Source organism: Microcebus murinus, chromosome 16 (assembly GCF_040939455.1).
Source record: "Microcebus murinus isolate Inina chromosome 16, M.murinus_Inina_mat1.0, whole genome shotgun sequence".
Classification (NCBI taxonomy): Eukaryota; Metazoa; Chordata; class Mammalia; order Primates; family Cheirogaleidae; genus Microcebus; species Microcebus murinus.
Genome location: NC_134119.1, coordinates 62,270,007 through 62,286,813, shown reverse-complemented (window position 1 = coordinate 62,286,813; position 16,807 = coordinate 62,270,007). Strand labels below are relative to the sequence as shown.

The 16,807-nt window shown below is 45.6% G+C and overlaps 1 protein-coding gene across 3 annotated transcripts in view; it reads right to left on the bottom strand.

The window, feature by feature from the left end:
• The window catches only part of HNRNPUL1 (heterogeneous nuclear ribonucleoprotein U like 1), a 38,599-nt gene that overhangs the window by 4,699 nt on the left and 17,093 nt on the right, over positions 1-16,807 (bottom strand). For all 3 annotated transcript variants that reach the window (XM_012760735.2, XM_012760733.2, XM_012760734.2), the window contains exons 8-12: positions 11,463-11,729; positions 10,206-10,328; positions 9,980-10,108; positions 889-1,057; positions 32-313 (exon numbers count right to left, since the gene is read on the bottom strand). In XM_012760735.2, the coding sequence (XP_012616189.1) occupies positions 32-313; positions 889-1,057; positions 9,980-10,108; positions 10,206-10,328; positions 11,463-11,729 (970 nt within the window). The remainder of the gene's footprint in view (positions 1-31; positions 314-888; positions 1,058-9,979; positions 10,109-10,205; positions 10,329-11,462; positions 11,730-16,807) is intronic.

Sequence of the window (16,807 nt, the reverse complement as noted above, 5' to 3'; positions counted from 1 at the left end):
TGTGGGGAGACCTGTGTGTGTGACGGCTCACCTCCTCGGTAGTTGCCTCCTCCACCGCTACCTCCGCCTCGGTTCTGGAAGCCTCCTCGGTTGCCCCCAGGGGGGCCTCGGTTGTCATAGCGCTGGAAGCCACCGCCACCCCCACGGCCACGGAAGCCACCACCTCGGTTATCAAAGCGCTTCTCAGGGGGTGGCCCAGCCTTGCGGCCTTCCTCGTTGTATTGCCTCACCAGCTTGTCTGCTTCCTCCCGCTGTAGCTCAATGAACAGAACCTCATCCAGGAAGTCTCCAACATCTGGCAACGTGAAGTTGGCTAGAAGGAGTGTCCAGGAGGAGAGGAGGTCAGTACCTGCTGAAGTCTGGTACCATCCATCCCCAGAACACTGGCCTCCAGGAAGGGAGAAGGTAGAGAAACTAGAGTAGTGAACGAAAGAAAGGCTAACAAAGAGCTTCTCCTCCCTTAAATGAAGCGGTGGATAAGCCCCACCGAGCCAGTGTTTGGCTCCCTCCAGCCTTGCCCCAAAGGGTAGGTCATGCAGGTGGAATCCCAACTCAATTTTGACACAAGAGCAAATGGAGGCTTGCCCAGTCAGCCCACCCAGCGGGCCAGAGGCTGGGTGACTGTACAGTCCTTTCAGCTTCTGCTCCCACACATCCTCTCCCTTGTGCTACCCTAGCCCCTTCCAGGCTGAAAACCCCAAAACAAGAGAGACAGGTAGCTTTTTCATTCATAGCTGTGGTACACAGGGAAGGGGTGAAGCAGAGGAAGAAAGAGCAAGAGCAAGAAAGGAATAATAAGGGAGCTGTGGAGGGACAAACTCAGAGAAAAGAGCCTTTTCTCTGAAGCACCCTGTTGTGCTGCTCCTCTGGGAACTACTCATTTCCTACCTTTCATTTCTAAGACCGCATGATCTGGGACATCCTTCCCTTCTTCGTCGGTTCGCTTTATCGTTCGGTCTTTCAGGTCCTCGTCAGTGGGACAAATTACAATAGCTTTGCGCTGAAAGCCTTCAAATGGTCTCATTTTTCGTCTCTGGGCTGACCCATAAACATTTGTCTAGGGGAAGGTAACAGAAGAGGCAAGAGATGGTACATTAGGCATCAGTTTTTTCCTCTTAGGGGTGTTATATGTAGGCTGGGGACTGAGAAAAGGATACCAGTGCTCCTGTTAAGCAAAGAAACTCAGGAAACTGCTCTTCTTCACTTTGAAGATTCTTGAATCTCCCTCAGCAAATGAACTGACTTGAGACAGTGGCTGCTGAGAGGCACAGGGCTAATGGTTGGGGCCTTGCTTTTTAATCCTATTTGCTATTGGTACTTGTGCTTTACAACTTTTTTCCCCTTATTCTAAAAGTAATATATACTCATGGTAAAAAATTCACAGTATAATGTGTAAAGTGTACATTAAGAATCCCTCCATCCCCCTAGTGCCAGGCCAACTTCCCAAAGATAACTGGTATTGAATTTCTTATGAACACTTCTAGAAACAGCTATGTGATTTTTAACACAAATAGAATTACATTATACACACTCTCCTGAAGCTTTTTCATGTAATGTTCCACTAAAAATTTTTTTGTGTAGTATTTTTTAATGGTTGTATAATATCTACAGAATGGATATGCCACAATCAATATCTTCTATTGAGATTGTTTTCATCAACACTGTGATTCTTTTATTTTTATTTACTTATATTTTTAGGGACAGGGTCTCGCTGTTCCCAGGCTGGAGAACACAGCCTCCCACAGGTGCAACCATGGCACATTGCAGCCTTAAACTCCCAAGCCCAAGTGATCCACCTTCCTCAGTCTCCTGATCGTGAGCCTGTAGACCCTGCAACTGGGTCTACAGACACATGCCACTGTGCCCAACAACACTGTGGTTCGTTTATTCCCTCAGTCCTTCTCTGAAACTTCAGCCTCACCCAAGAGCTTCTTCTCACCTTATCGTTTGACAAGGCCATAGCTTTTCACAAGTACAGTTTTGCCATTCATGTTTCCTTCCTTCCTCCACATGATGGCAGTGGCATTCTGGGATGGTGCTCACACAGAGTGGTAATCTAGAACATATGTGACTGAGAGCAGTAGCAGATTCCACTTACTGAATACCTCCTACATGCCAGGCCCTATGGAACTGGGTCCCACATCTGTTGGACACCAGGGCTCTATGGACTCAGCCTATACAATTGAATTACCTGGACGCTATTGAAAAAGCAAGCAACCCAAACCTGACTTGAGACTTCCTGAGTCTGAATCGCTGGAAGTGGGACCCAGGCACCTATACAGGCATCCTTTCAAACTCAGAACTCAACAGAACTGGAGTAATGAGTTTTTGATACATTTATGCAACTTTTTAGTGGCTCTGACAGGGATCTAAGGAAAAACAGAGGAAAAACAGTTTGGGAAGGGGCACTTACAAAAAAAAAAATGTTGCATTTTGAAGATACAGCCTGACAGGGTGGAAGAAGGCTAGGGGCAAGTCCTGGTGCGCTACTGACTCACTACAGCCAGACTTTACAGTTGCTTTATTTATAAAATGAGGCTGACAAGCCTCCCTCCCAGGGCTAATAAGGAGTGAGCAGAAAGATGACCACAATGCAACTGAGAAAGCATGAGGAACTACTCACGTGGGAGATACGGAGTGGCCCTAGGGTGGGAGACAGGCAGTACACTGGGATGGCCCAGCAGACCTCGGCTCTAACTAGGCGCTGCCACACCTGTGTGGCCCTGGGGGTGTGACTTCCACTCAGAGGCTAAGCCTGCTCTTCTCCAAGATCAACCTACTGTGTACTTATTGAGTCTCAATCTCTGAAAGGGGAAAATAGTATGAATGCCTCATGGTCACTATGAAGACTGAGTTCCTGTGAGTAAAAGCCCTTGTCTCTGCCCAGGCCCTGGCTCACAGCCAACACTCAACAAATGCGAGCGACCACGGACATGGTCATCACTGGATGGGGTTTTGTGGATATTTATACTGTAATGTTAACTTGAGGCAACCCAGACCAAAGAAAAAATGAACCTGTAGTGATCTCCTAAATAGAAAGGCAGGAACAGGGAGATAAGGTGAAAAGAACACAAGCTTTGGGGAAGAAGATTGGGAATAAAAACCCTTTACTATTTGTGAAGCTGCAGACAAGTCACCTAATTAGCCTGAGTCTCAAATTTCTTCATCTGAAAGACAAGGATAATATCACCCTCCTCCTGGCTCCAGTGGGGACTTGCAGATGTGAAAATCTTTGGCAAGTGGCAGGGAGGGAGGCAGGGAAAGACGTCAACACATGGGTGGATCTGAAAATATGGTCAATAGGACTGAATGTCCTGGGAGAGAGTTCCCAATGGAAGTACCAAGGAAAATTAAGTCTGAGAAAAAGAAGAGGTACAAGAGATCCTCTTCTAAGATAGGAAGCTGGGTGTGCATCAGGCAGGGGCCAGGGAACCCAGTATAGATCTGTTGGAAGACCTTGGCTGTGGGTACAGCTGTTTTCTAAAACAACCAGATTGGCCCTGACACACATACCAGGCAAGAATGTTCTTCCCTGTTACCCAGGGAAAGTACCCCAACCTTCATGAAGGAGGCCACAGGCAGTTACGTGGGTGGTAGGCACACACATACTGTTACTGGGACCTTGAACACGAGCCCAAGTAGAAGGCTTAGGCCACAAATGATTTAAAAAGGCACATAATGCTACTAGGAAAAGTTAAGTCCCCTCTCCCACTACTTTTCCTTAACTCCATTCCTAAAAGCAAGCAGATGGTGGCTTCTGATATTATAGGAAGATACTATTTGGCTTCTTCCAGCTAAATAATCAAGTTTTCTTCTAATACAAAAGCCAGGGTACATGGGTGACAGAGTCAGTGCGGCCCGCCTAGACCATTCTGCTGGTAACCCATTCCATTCTGTTTGCCTGCCAAGTGATCCAGTTTGATTCCCCTGAACCCTGAGGGCATGGAGAAATACTTTCTGGAGGTTTTCTATGTGATAGACCTGCACTGTCAATGTCTTGATGAGGGAACAGAGAAGCAACGCTGCCAAAAAGGCTAGTCCCTGCAGCTTCATGAGAAGAATGGGGACAGAGCAGACTGGACTCATAAATAGATGGCCTTTGTCCTGGGAAGTAGCTACTTTGAGGGATGGCTCCTTAGATGCTTTGGAACTGAGGTGCCGAGAACTCTCTCAGTGATGGTTTTTGTGTTTTTTTGTTTGGTTTGGTTTTTTTTGTCTGACTCGTTGAATGGGCTAGAGTACAGTGGCATCTTTATAGTTCACTGCAACCTCAGACTCCTGAGCTTAAGTGATTCTCCTGCCTCAGCCTCCCTATAGGCATTGCCACTACACCTGGCAATTTTTAAAAAAATTGTTAGTTGTTTTATTGTTTTTTCTTGTTTTTTTGAGACAGAGTCTCACTCTATTGCCTGGGCTAGAGTGCTGCGGTGTCAGCCTAGCTCACAGCAACCTCAAACTCCTGAGTTCAAGCAATCTTCCTGCCTCAGCCTCCTGAGTAGCTGGGACTATAGGTATGCGCCACTATGCTTAGCTAATTTTATATACATACATACATACATATATATATAGTTTTTTAGTTGTCCAGCTAATTTTTCTATTTTTTAGTAGAGACAGTGTCTTGCTCTTGCTCAGGCTGGTCTCAAACTCCTGAGCTCAAACGATTGACCTGCCTCAGCCTCCCAGAGTGATTACAGGCGTGAGCCCACCACACCTGGCTATTCTTTTTCCCTTTAAAATTTAATTTAAAAAGGCTGGAGTACAGTGGGCCAAGCATAGCTCATTGCAACCTTGAACTCCTGGGCTCAAGTAATTCTCCTGCCTTAGCCTCCCAACTAGCCAGGACTACAGGTGCACACCACCACACCTGGCTAATTAAAAAACCTTTTTTTTTTTTTTTTTGTAGGGACAGTGTCTCACTATGTTGCCAGGCTGGTCTTGAACTCTTAGACTCAAGTGATCCTCCCTCCTTGCCTCTCAAAGTGCAGGGATATAGGCGTGAGCCACTGCGCCCAGCCTCAGGGATGATTTCTAAGACTGTGCCTCCTTCCACTTGCTCCTTGCCTTGGGAAAGCGAAGAAGAGCATCTAAACCAGCCCAGCAGAAATACAAATGCTTGGCTTTCCTGGGGGAAAGGGAATTAGCTGTTGGTGCTGTTGCCACAGCAAACACGATGAGGTCAGAGCCCCTGGGCCAGCCCAGCACTTCTGTGGTCACTGGGGGCTGCTGGTGGCTGTTGCTAGGAGACTGGCACAACAGCCAGGTCAGCTTTTCCAGCTGCGTGGGTTTCTTCTGCCTAGCTCCTGCTTCTCCCAGCCCCACCCTGCGTGAAGATGTTGACTCTAAGAGAAAGTCTGGGCTGTGTTCCCTGGCCTGACCATCCCCAACTCCCAGGGACATGGGCAGAGGGACAGGAATAGGGTTTCTCAGAGAAATGAGTACTTTTGGTGTGTGACCGCCTGAGGGAGTGAGGAATGAACATAGTAGGCACAGGTAATGACTTCTGCTGATAGCAGAAGTCCCACTGTCCCCTCACTCTCACTTGTCACAGGTCAAAAGGGTCAGGTTGGCAGCATGAGAAACCTGGCTAAATCCCAGAGGGGCAAACTTAAGGCTGATGAGGAAAGAGTTTGCTTTGTGCTCAGAGTGAGGTGAACTCCAGTGGAAGGAACCACATGTATAAAAAGAGAATTGGCCAAAGGTTCAAGAATGGAGTGGGGCTGGGCATGGTGGCTCACGCCTATAATCCTAGCACTCTGGGAGGCAGAGGCAAGCAGATTGCTCGAGGTCAGGAGTTCAAAACCAGCCTGAGCGAGACCCCGTCTCTACTAAAAGTAGAAAGAAATTAATTGACCAACTAAAATATATATACAAAAAATTAGCCGGGCATAGTGGCGCATGCCTGTAATCCCAGCTATTCGGGAGGCTGAGGCAGGAGGATCGCTTGAGCCCAGGAGTTTGAGGTTGCTGTGAGCTAGGCTGATGCCACGACACTCACTCTAGCTTGGGCAACGAAGTGAAACTGTCTCAAAAAAAAAAAAAAAAGAATGGAGTGGGCTTTAGGTGCTGGAAATGGTGGAAGGTGGAGGAGACAAGCATCCTGTTCTCCAATGTCTGCCAAAAAGAGGTGGTTTCCTTTGGGCCTCTATTTTAGCCCTGGGTTTCTGTTTCAGATAAAAGTGTGGCACCCACGAAGCAGGATGCAAATCAGGAATAAAAACCACATGTTCTGATGGGGAGACCAGGCTGGTGATGTCATCACATCTAGCCCTCTGACCTGCTGCTGGGATGTTTGAATCTTCTAAGGGAACTCTACCCACAATGCCTTGTGGGTAAACATGTGCAGAGCAACATGGCCTTGCCAGGGCCCTCTTGGAAACCTCCAAGTGAGTAACTTTGTTGCCTTACAGAAAGCCAGTTAGTTCTTGCTCTATGCCCCATTTCGAGGCCCTCTGGTAGTTCAGAAAGCATCTCATTCCAGAGGTGGAGCTCCAAGAGCCACCTGAAACAATGTGGCCTTCACCTCCCCCTTTTTCCCTGCCCTGTAGCCTTTTACAACCTAGGCAAACTTAGCCATATTCTTCCCTAATGAAAACATGACCATGGCTCCTCACTGCCCTTTGGACAAAGCCTCAACTCTTTTTATCATCCTCCATGCCCTGAACCAGACATCCTACCTCCTGAAATTCCCACCACGGCCCTATGCATTCTAGACTCTGGCTATCTGCGAAGTCAAGAGAGCCGTGTTCTACCAGTACATTAACTTTGATGTATGACTTTGGATAGGGTCCTTTCCTCTGTGAGACCGCTCAGTTTCCCCTTCTGGTCTACCTCCTTTCTACCTTTTTCTCCTTTGATGTTCCATAGTTGTAATACTCACATGATCTTAAGATGCTGAGGTCATCATAGAATGTAGTTCAAAGCCCTGCCCTATAATGTATGTCTCAAGACCAACATACTTGAGAGCTTGTGTACAATAGGATGCATCCTAGGGTAGGAGCTGGGGTCCTGGCCAGAAAAAGAATCCTGGCTTTTGTAATCCTGGCTTACAAAGGCCTGCCTGGCTTCTGCAGATAAGTTCTCCTTCCCTTTCAAGGATGGGCATTTCTTAGGCCAACCTATAACAGGTCTGGAGGAGCCAAATGCAGGGAGGTCTGACCACTCAGGAAAAACCAGAGAAGGGAAAAGATGGACCTAGGCTAAGATCCAGGAATGCAGGGACTTTGCCTGTAGTACTGGTGTCCCCTTTGGAAGTTTCACCTAGCCCAGAAAATAGCTACGCATCATCAACTTATTCGTCACTGCCAAAGCTGGTGGGGTGAGAAGGGCCAGGATCTGGCCAGTGACCTGATCAGAATCTCCTATATACACATAATCTCTGCCCACCCTTCTTCCAGTTTTCTGGAATCCACTTTCTAGGTTTTAGCTAAGAAGTCAAATCACTGGAATTAGACTCCCTTCCCAGACCTGAGTAACCTATGGCTTCAAGCCCCAAGTCAATCCTTTAATCTGTGGTTAACCAGAGAATCCTCCTCCCCACTAACCTTCAGAGTTTAGGTTCTTTGCCTCAATGTTGGCCTGGATCACTTGGCCAGACCTGCATGTCACTCCGCCAGGAGGCTGGCAGCCTGGAAGACCAGAGGTAACCTTGGTGCAGCCCTGGACCCTGTCCCTGAACAAGCCAGCACCAGCTATAAAGGCAGACAGTGAGCCTTTACCGTGCTCAGCTGTTATGTGCCTGTCTGAGCTGCCAGGGCCTGTCCTCCAGAGAAAACCCACTTAGGACTCCTGGACAGAGCTATTGGATGACCCACCCCTGACTGTAATTCGTGTCTGCCAGGCCACATATATGAAATGGGTTTCACAGCTGATTTAACCAGCAAACCAAGAAAAAAAACCAGGCAGGGAACACTTGCTGGAATATCCAAGAGGTACCTTCAGGGTGTTAAAATGATATTACTGCTCTGCCTTTCAGAACAATGAGTCCAACTGGGGCCAAGTTAGACTTTAGACTAAAATTCCCAAAATGCCCTCACAAAGAGAATGGCAGAAAGTGAGGCCAAAAGGTTTTTAAAATAAGTCTTCAAGCTGGGCGCGGTGGCTCATGCCTGTAACCCTAGTGCTCTGGGAGGCCGAGGTGGGCAGATTGTTTGAGCTCAAAAGTTCGAGACCAGCCTGAGCAAGAACGACACTCCATCTCTACTAAAAATAGAAATTAATTGGCCAATTAAAAATATATAGGAAAAATTAGCCGGGCATGGTGGTGCATGCCTGTAGTCCCAGCTACTTGGGAGGCTGAGGCAGGAGGATCACTTGAGCCCAGGAGTTGGAGGTTGCTGTGAGCTAGGCTGACGCCACGGCACTCTAGCGGGGGCAACAAGAGTGAGACTCTGTCTCAAAAAACATAAAATAAGTCTTCAAAGTGGGGAGAAGGTTGGTTGTACGCATTATTGATGGGCTGGGCTGGAGGCATAGCGTAAGTGACTTTCAGATTATCCTGCACACTATGTTGTGTAAGATCCTCACCCCTAGGTAAAAGCAATTTGGTCCCTGGGCATTCCTTTCTAACAAGACAACTATCTTGGCCGGGCGCGGTGGCTCACGCCTGTAATCCTAGCTCTCTGGGAGGCCGAGGCGGGCGGATTGCTCAAGGTCAGGAGTTCAAAACCAGCCTGAGCAAGAGCGAGACCCCGTCTCTACTATAAATAGAAAGAAATTAATTGGCCAACTGATATATATATAAAAAAAAAAAATTAGCCGGGCATGGTGGCGCATGCCTGTAGTCCCAGCTACTCGGGAGGCTGAGGCAGAAGGATCGCTCGAGCCCAGGAGTTTGAGGTTGCTGTGAGCTAGGCTGACGCCACGGCACTCACTCTAGCCTGGACAACAAAGTGAGACTCTGTCTCAAAAAAAAAAAAAAAAAAAAAAAAAAAGACAACTATCTCCAGCTCCACTCTCATCAGAACGCCTCTGAGCTCACAGTAACAAAGTACCTGGGGCTACATGCATAGAAGGCACTTCAACAAGGCTACAAACAGGCATCACTTGGTTTACATATCTGCTCACAGGATCTTAAGCAAGCACAAATTTGAGGTTGAGAGAAACAGAGGCTTATTCACAGATCCCCAAACATAGAAAATAAGGAAATAGTCTTTGCTACTTGAGAAAGTCTTCAAGACAAATGTTAAGTATGATATCACACAGGCAATAAGCAAGTGGAACTCATTTCTCTGAGACAAGGATCCTTAATCATTTTTAGGTCACTCATTCTTTTGAGAATGTTGAAAGCCATGGATAATTTTCCTATCCTAAACTCAAAACTGTCTTTTTGTGTTTTTTATTAAAAGACACACCTGCACACAATATTATGTTTAATTTCAAAGGTTCCCAGATCCCCTGATGTTAAGAACACTGCCCTTAATGGAAATGCAGGTAGAAAATACATGACTTAGATATATACCTGCCAGTCATAAAAACTTGCCAAGAGAAGCTGGGATGTATCTATTCTGTAAAGTAATGAACAATAACCACCAGCTGCTAAGTGCCAAATCTGTGTTAGGTATGGGGTGCCATTGTGATTGTGTTTTACACACCAAAAGATGGCGATTCAGAGGATAAAATTAGCTAGTACACAGCTAGGAAGTGGCAGAGCTGGAATTCAGGCCCCATTCTGTCAGGCTCAGAAATCCATACTTCTTTCCATTTTGCCAAACAGCTCTTATCTGATGTGCTATTTGGGACTGCTGATGAGCCTAAGCTAGTAGACTTGGATCACAGCTCCAGACCCCAACCACAGACTGGGCTCAAAGATCTATGCTAAGGGACAGGGACTGGGACTGTGTCATCTTATATGGCTGACCCCCTGACCAGTACTGCAATCAAACACCATTTATGCAGAAAGAATAGGACCAGAGGGAAATTCCCAAGCCCCCAAACTGGTCTCCTCCTCTCTTCTGAGAACATGATGGTCATCAGCAAGTACCTGATCTAGGATGTAGTTGCGTTTCTTGCGGGCAGCGATCTGGATGAGGCGGTTGAGGCACTGGGTGGCCTGCTGGATCAGGACATCCCAACGGCCAGCATAGTTCCGCTGCCGGCGTAGGCCCATCACCTGTGGACAGGAGGTGGTGAGGAATGAGTGGTCCTCGTTGCAGGGCAGCACTCAGAGGGTGGGAGGTGGATAAGGAGAGTCCAGGGGCTGTCCTTACCCGCATCTTATCCATGATGGCATTGGTACCCAGGATGTTGTACTTCTTGGAAGGGTTGGAGGCTGCATGTTTGATGGCCCATGTGGTCTTGCCAGCAGCAGGCAGGCCCACCATCATCAGAATCTACAAGAGTAAGATGGGGAAGGAGTGTTGTGGCATGGTGGTGTGGCACCACCCTGGCTTGCTGGTGACCGTGAGGGAGACTCTGAACAACATGGCTGCCTCTGGAAAATGGAAGCAATAACAGCATGAGGCTTGTCAGACTCTCTGCAGAGGTCCTGGCATGGGGTGAATACTAAATCAAGCGCTGTCATCATTAGCATTTATATTTCTGTTCAGATGGGATTAAGGAAGGGGCCTCTGAAAAGCCCAGAGAAGGCCATGTACTGAAATTGGCCCATGGAGTGGACACAAAAAGTGGTACAATTTTCTTGGAGTCTGAAATGGAACACAGCTATACACACAAGGATAAAAATCATATCTAATCAGTACATTGAGAATCTGGTAAATACTAGACGCAACCGAAATGCCCCAAAGAAGGAAAGGGTTAGTTTGTGAAGCCATTAAAAATAATGTTCAGAGGTTTTCATGTGATGAGATAAAGCTCATAAAATAATGTTAAGTGAAAAGGGCAGGATATCAAAATGCTTATAAGATCTCAATTATAAACACATGTGTGCATAAAACATTTACCTAGCACATCAAAAAGAATAAGATAAACTCCAAACCACTGGATGTAAACTTATTTGCAGATGGTGGAATGACGGAAAATTTTTCTTCGTATTTTTTAATTTTCTAGAACAAACATAAATAACTTATACATACAAGAAAAACACTGTTTTAAGAACAAGGATCACCAATATAGCTCCTGAAACCAAATCATCCCAAAGGCAACCTGTCATTTCTTGTCCTTTCCTGCTGTAAGAAGTGCCTTCTTTTCCCATGTTCTGGCCTCATCTAAGAAGCAGTGTGGCTACTTCTTTTTGGAACCTAAGATTTGGGTAGACTACCTTAGCCCCTCCCTCTCTGGCCTAACTCACACTGACACCTCTCCCCTCACACTCAGAGCAGCTTTTCAACTCTGAATCCAATGTGAGGAGCTGAAAGGAAGTAGCTACGCCCCAAGGTACTCACATAGTGAGTTTGTGCTTGTTGCACCACACCCAAAGGAGAGAGACTGAAGAGTCTCCCCTTTGCCTTGGTAACAAGGTGGGTCTGAAGAGCTGGCCACCAGTTCAGTCTTCTGATCCTACTCACCTCACATTCTGCTTTGCTCTTTGGTCCGACAGTGCCCCGGATCCGCTCATTAAGTGGAAGGTGCTGGATGAAGGTAAACCCTGGGAGGACAGAACAGTAGGGCTCTGCCCTCTGCCCGAAGTTGAACTCCACTGCGCAGTTCTTCACCAGGACATGAGGGTAGAGAGCCTGACCCGCCAAGGCTTCCTTCTGGATTCGGAAGGCAATGCCCATCCACTTCCCATTCTTGGTAAAAGAAAGTTCCACATCATTTCCACATTCAAAGTCCTAGGAGAAAAAAAAAAAAAAAAACAAAGGAATATAACTGCCAACTCTCAGCTTACAGCACTAGGAACCACAAGTGGGAGAGAGTAGATGCGGGGAGTGGAAATATAGCCGGCTTTCCAGACTTCAGTGCATTCCTCCCCAACATATAGGTAAACTGGGCAGCATCAAGGAACATCTCAGAGAACGTCCAGCCCAAAGCCCTCCTTGACCAAGATCTGGAAGCTGATGAATGTGAAACAAATAATTTTAAGAAATTATTAAGTATTTGAAGTATTTGAGTCTTGTGCCTGGCCTGAGATGAAGACAAAGGAAAAGGCAATCCTGCCCTGTTCTCAAAACTGACAAGGGCAATCTACGAAGGCAACAGATGAAGGAAAGCCACAGCAAGGATTTCTTAAGCTGAGTCTAACTCCACAAATATAAGATGAAATAATTTACCCATGGCTACAAGTTAGTAAATGATAGAGCTGAAGCTGTCCACCTTCCCAACAGCATCTTAATCACTAAACTTAAGCAACTCAATAAATACTTGTTACTGAATGAATGAATGAATGTGGTCATCGCATGGCTCTCCAGCTGCACCTGAAATTACTTCTTCCTTATCCTTATGCTTCCTTATCCTTTATGCTTCAGCAAGTCTGACTCTATGCTGTCTCACCGTCATGCTTTGTACGTTCAACACATGCCCTGAGTTCCCACTCTTTCTCATACATGTCTGTGGTAATCTGGGCTTGACAGAGCTCAGGGACCAGTAGGGAATCAGACACAATCATAAATCAGTAAGGGGACATACCCAGAGCAAGTATCTCTGAGAAGGGGACCCATGAGCTAAGTCCAGAAATGAGCCAAGTTTGGGGTTGGGAGGAGAGTATTTCATATAAAGAGAAGTGTTACCTGTACATAAGCATGATGGTGAGACAACATAGAATCAGACTGGCTGAAGCATGAAGGATAAGGAGGAAGTAATTTCAGGTGCAGCTGGAGAGCCATGCAATGACCACATTCATTCATTCATTCAGTAACAAGTATTTATTGAGTTGCTTAAGTTTAGTGATTAAGATGCTGTTGTGAAGGTGGACAGCTTCAGCTCTATCATTTACTAACTTGTAGCCATGGGTAAATTATTTCATCTTATATCCTTATCAAAAAGGGGGTTAATAATATTTTATACTATATAGACTTGTTCTAAGGATTAAGTGGGTTAGCACATTTAATTCACAGGGAGCACATGACACACATGAGCTATCACTACAAGATGCCAGGCAACGTGCTAGGTGTTAGGGGCTGTGTGAGCATCTAAGTCACCTTGGGAGTGTGGACTTGATGGTTAAGGCAGAGCAGACACTCTGACTTGTTTTGAATAGGGGAATGGCCTGCTCAAAACTGTTTCAGAAAGATCACTTTGGCTGCGGGGGGGAATGATACAGTTAAGGGAGTTCAAAACTTTTTTTTTTTGGAGACAGAGTTTCACTTTGTTGCTAGAGTGAGTGCCTTACTGTCAGCCTACCTCATAGCAACCTCAAACTCCTGGGCTCAAGCAATCCTCCTGCCTCAGCCTCCCAAGTAGCTGGGACTACAGGCATGTGCCACCTCGCCTGCCTAATTTGCTAATTTTTCGATTTTTAGTTGTTTGGCTAATTTCTTTCTATTTATAGTAGAGATGGGATCTCGCTCTTGCTCAGGCTGGTCTCAAACTCCGGAGCTCAAGCAATCCGCCCGCCTCGGCATCCCAGAGTGCTAGGATTACAGGCGTGAGCCACCATGCATGGCCGGGGTTTAAAACTTGACATCAGACAGCAGATTGAAGCAAAGTACAAGGTTCAGTTTCGGACATAAAAGTACAAGATGTGGGCTTGGCATGGTGGCTCACGCCTGTAATCCTAGCACTCTGGGAAGCCGAGGCGGGCGGATCGCTCGAGGTCAGGAGTTCGAAACCAGCCTGAGCGAGACCCCGTCTTTACTAAAAATAGAAAGAAATTGACCAACTAAAAATATATATAGAAAAAATTAGCCGGGCATGGTGGCACATGCCTGTAATCCCAGCTACTCGGGAGGCTGAGGCAGCAGGATAGCTTGAGCCCAGGAGTTTGAGACTGCTGTGAACTAGGCTGATGCCACGGCACTCAGTCTAGCCTGGGCAACAAAGTGAAACTCTGTCTCAAAAAAAAAGTACAAGATGTGGTATTCTTTCTCTCTCAAATCAGAAGACCACCTTAACTCACCCTTCAAGAAGAGGCGGAAGCATCCTCCCGAGGAGCTTCCTTACCACCCTCAGTGCTCACAGGGCACAGCCCTGTATCATGTCTGTTCATCTCTAAGTACATGCATAGGTTAAGACTATGGAGGGCTAAAATACAAACATTTGCTGGACTGAATCCTGCTCCAGTTCCTGCAATGTGGTCCCTGCTGTGTCTTCCCACTTCAGCAAAAGTGGTCCTGGTCATTTCTGCTCTGACTGGAAAAGAACACTGTGGTGTTAGCCTTCCTTGTGGCTGCCGGGTTCACTACAGGAACATCCCATAATGCACAGAAACTGGTACCCTTGGCCGGACATGGTGGCTTATGCCTGTAATCCCTCCCATTTTGGGAGGCCAAGGTGTGAGCGTCACTTGAGGCCAGAAGTTCAAGACTAGCCTGGGAAATTGATCTAGTGAGAATTCATCTCTACAAAAAAATAATAATAAATTAGCCAGGTGTGGTGGTGTGCCTATATAGTCCCAGCTACTTTGCAGGCTAAGGCTGGAGGATGGCTTGAGTCCGGGAATGCAAGATTGCAGTGAGCTGAATGTGCCACTGCACTGTAGCCTGGGTGACAGAGTGAGACCCTATGTTGGAAAGGGAAGGGGAAGGAAAGGAAAAGGAAAAGGAAAAAGAAAAAGAAATGGAAAAGGAAAGGAAAAGAAAAAGGAAAAGGGAAAGGAAAAGGAAAAGGAAAAGGAAAGGAAAAAGAGAAAGGGAAAGGAGAAGAAAAGTAAAAAGAAAAGAGAAAGAAAAAGAAAAAGGCACCCTCAACCAACAAATCCACCACCACCAGAGCCATCTGTACAAGAGGCAACTGTTAGGAGTTGTTGTTTCTATAAAACACTCCTGTGCCTGTCTAGAACCTATAGACCTACCCCCGAAATCTGGCATTATTCAGAGTGTGCCATGTTTGTAGCCTTATCTCTTGCACCTCTTTGTGTTGTCCCCTAGGCTCTAAGTATTGTACTCTCTATGGTTTGCTGAGATGATTTTTCCTGTCTTCTTCACTTGGAGGGCTGTTCTGTCCTCCCCTCTCATCTCGAGGCCACTGATTTTCACACTTCCTTCAACCTCCAACCCTGCCTTTTTAAAGTCGAGGCATCTTCTGAACAAAGGAAACTGCATCTGGAAACTTAAAACTAGAAGTAGAGATGATATGGTTGAAGCAAGCGTCAAAGCCTGGAGTTCCATACTGCCGCAAACCCACAGGACCTCATGTTCTGACAGAATAGACTTTAGGAAACACTGCCACATACTGACAACTTAAATTGCTGCAATCTCTTTAGAGTGTAGTCTTGGTGGTTATCAAAATTTAAAAATACACCTTTGACTCAGAAGCTAACTTTCAAGAGAAATACAACTATATACCCTTAAGAATGCAAAGATAAATGTGCAAAATGCTCATGCCAGCATAGTGAAAAGTGCCCCAATGGGAAGTAGGAGTGGCTAAATCACAAAGGATATCCTGTGTGGGGACAAAAAAAGATCTCCAAGTTACTCTGGTAGTGGTAAAAAGACAATGTCACTGCAGCATCCTCTGTTCCAGCAAACAACTTTCAGAGCCACACACAGGAAGACTGGCTAAATTAAACTAGGATACCCAGACTCCTGCATCAGAATACTAGATGGTCACTAAATATAAAAGTGCAAAACTAACCGAATGTCCACTAAGGGGGGGGGGGAGGCTAAGTTACATCAATTATGGTGGAGCCACACAATAGCTACAGGTAATATAAAAGAACAAAGAAGTCCTCTTGGTAGTGCTATAAAAAGATCTCTAAGATATACAAGTAAGCAAAAAAAGAGGAATAACATGTTTATAATATGCTACCTTCTGTATGAAGGAAGAAAAGTAACAGTCATCTTTCTTGATAAAGAAACCCTGAGTACAAGTGGGTTCACAAGTGGGGAACGTATATATGAAAAATGTGTAGAGGGAGGTCTGAAGACTTCACACTATATACCTTTTTATATTCCTAGATTTATTTTGGAAAACATGTAAATTGATTAACTATTCAAAAAGTATGTTTTATTGAGCTAGATCTATATTATCTGTGTGGACAGGGAAGATGGCCAAGATTTACCATTAAATGAGAAAAAAACAGTTTGCAGAGTATAACCATGCTTAAATTTTGTTTTAAAAAACATGTTTTAGGCCGGGCATGGTGGCTCACGCCTGTAATCCTAGCATTCTGGCAGGAGGAGCGCTTGAGCTCAGAAGTTTGAGATCAGCTTGATCAAGAGCAAGACCCTATCTCTACTAAAAACAGAAAAATCAGCCAGGTGTTGTGGCGTACACCTGTAGTCCCAGCAAGTGAGCCCAGCTCACTTGAGCCCAGGAGTTTGAAGTTGCAGTGAGCTATGATGCTTTTCTTAAACTGTCATATAATGACTTCACTTTTTCTTAAATCTTATTAGAGTATACAGGTATGCCTTTCTCATAGTGATCCTGTATCCACATAAAAGCTACCTTTTCAATATGAGATAAAGATATTTAACAAAAAAATATAAGGTTTTCACGCCCGCTGGCATAGCTACAGCAATGGCTTCAGGAATTTCCTCTTCTTTCTTAATGGCCCTTAGACTGGATTCATTTATCTGGAAATGGTAGGCAACCATAGCTATAGCCCTCAACCTACAGTGCATATCAAACAATTCAACTTTTTCTTGTAATATCATCATTTTTTAATACTCTCAAAACTTGAGCTTACCACAATAGCAACAAGAGGTGGTTATGAAATTATTACAATATGTACTGTAGTTAATTTTATGCAGTTATGATTTAATACTGCATCTTTATGTTTGTTTACATTCTCTTGACTGCAGATGACTCACAG